The sequence below is a fragment of the Oryzias melastigma genome, linkage group LG2, assembly GCF_002922805.2.
Source record: "Oryzias melastigma strain HK-1 linkage group LG2, ASM292280v2, whole genome shotgun sequence".
In the NCBI taxonomy this organism is placed as follows: domain Eukaryota; kingdom Metazoa; phylum Chordata; class Actinopteri; order Beloniformes; family Adrianichthyidae; genus Oryzias; species Oryzias melastigma.
Genome location: NC_050513.1, coordinates 20,670,156 through 20,671,524, shown reverse-complemented (window position 1 = coordinate 20,671,524; position 1,369 = coordinate 20,670,156). Strand labels below are relative to the sequence as shown.

Here is a 1,369-nt window from a genome sequence, read left to right as displayed (position 1 = left end):
TTGGAATGAAAAACACAAAGCCGGGATGCAGTTAAAAAAAGTGTTTTTTATTGACCCAAATATATTAAAGAAAAACAGTGACAGGAAATGAAAGAAATTAGAGATACAAGTTATTTGAAATGATTTCAAACTGCGACAATCTCTGAAAGTGCAAGGTAACATTAGCGCCATGTTAGCTTGTGTCCATCATGCTGTAGCTTATCTGATGGACGAGGAGAGCCTCAAATTTGAGTGTGAAAACACGATACTCGTTGGCTTGTCTGCCTTTAGTGCAGAAATGATCACAACTGACGCCCACAGATGCTCCTTCATGAAGATTACTGGGAAACAGTCTTCAGCTGAAAGGGAGGAGGACATCAGCAGCTACAGCAAACGCGTGAGGACAAAGTTAAGAGAAGCTCCCGGTTCATGCTGCAGCTCTGAACCATCAGTCTGAACCATCACTCTGAACCATCACTCTGAACCATCACTCAGAACCATCACTCAGAACCATCACTCTGAACCATCACTCAGAACCATCACTCAGAACCATCACTCAGAACCATCACTCAGAACCATCATTCTGAACCATCACTCTGAACCATCACTCTGCTCTCCACCTTCTGGCCACCACATCTCTGCAGATCAGCTGCTGCTGCTGCTCCTCTCTGATCCAAAAGGAGGAACATCAGACTGACCAGTCCTCCAACCTGCAGAGAGAAAAGAGAAGTCCAGAGATGAAGGAGTGTCTCTATCTCAGGGGTCCCCAAACGTTTTCCTCTGAGGGCCACATAACAGTTTTCTTCTCTGATGGGGGGCCGGGTCGGTTTGTAAGAGAAACAGTGAAACGATCTAAACGTTTGTCTGAACATAAACGATTGTGTTTTTAGAACACGACACATAACCATATTTTAACAATCTCTTTCTCTAATCTTCACAGAGAAAATAAATCTAAAACAGTCCAAAATTAAACCTGTAAATAGAGAATCCTCTCCTGTCATGGTTCTTTAGAGCTCCTCACAGAGATCTTAGAACCGTCTGGATCTTTTAGCTCTTTAGATCCTCCTGTTGTTTTATTTAACTTATCACTATAAACTCATGCACAAAATGAATAACTGATGTAAAAAAATGTTTTTATATTTGTAAGAGTAAAATATGTTGTTATTATGTTAAATTATGTTTATTTTCCTCCCAGATAAAATGTACAAGATACAAAACAAAAAACAAACACCCAAAATATGAACTATAATGTGCAAATGAAAAGGAAAAGAAATAATAATAAGAAGAAGGTTGGCAATTAGAAATACCATTATTATTATTAAAGCACACGTTCTTATACCATATGAACCCCCTTTCAGTTGAGATAGGAGATGGTCGTCTAATGGAGCCA

The 1,369-nt window shown here is 39.4% G+C and overlaps 1 protein-coding gene across 8 annotated transcripts in view; it reads right to left on the bottom strand.

Moving 5' to 3' along the window:
* Nucleotides 1–26: 26 nt before the first annotated feature.
* Nucleotides 27–1,369, bottom strand: part of LOC112140212 (NACHT, LRR and PYD domains-containing protein 12) — a 13,652-nt gene continuing 12,309 nt past the window's right edge. For 7 of the 8 annotated variants that reach the window (XM_036216230.1, XM_036216234.1, XM_036216237.1 and 4 more), the window contains one exon: nt 27–689. In XM_036216230.1, the coding sequence (XP_036072123.1) occupies nt 668–689 (22 nt within the window). In that variant the 3' untranslated portion in view covers nt 27–667. The remainder of the gene's footprint in view (nt 690–1,369) is intronic. The other variant, XR_004949450.1, reaches the window with a different exon arrangement.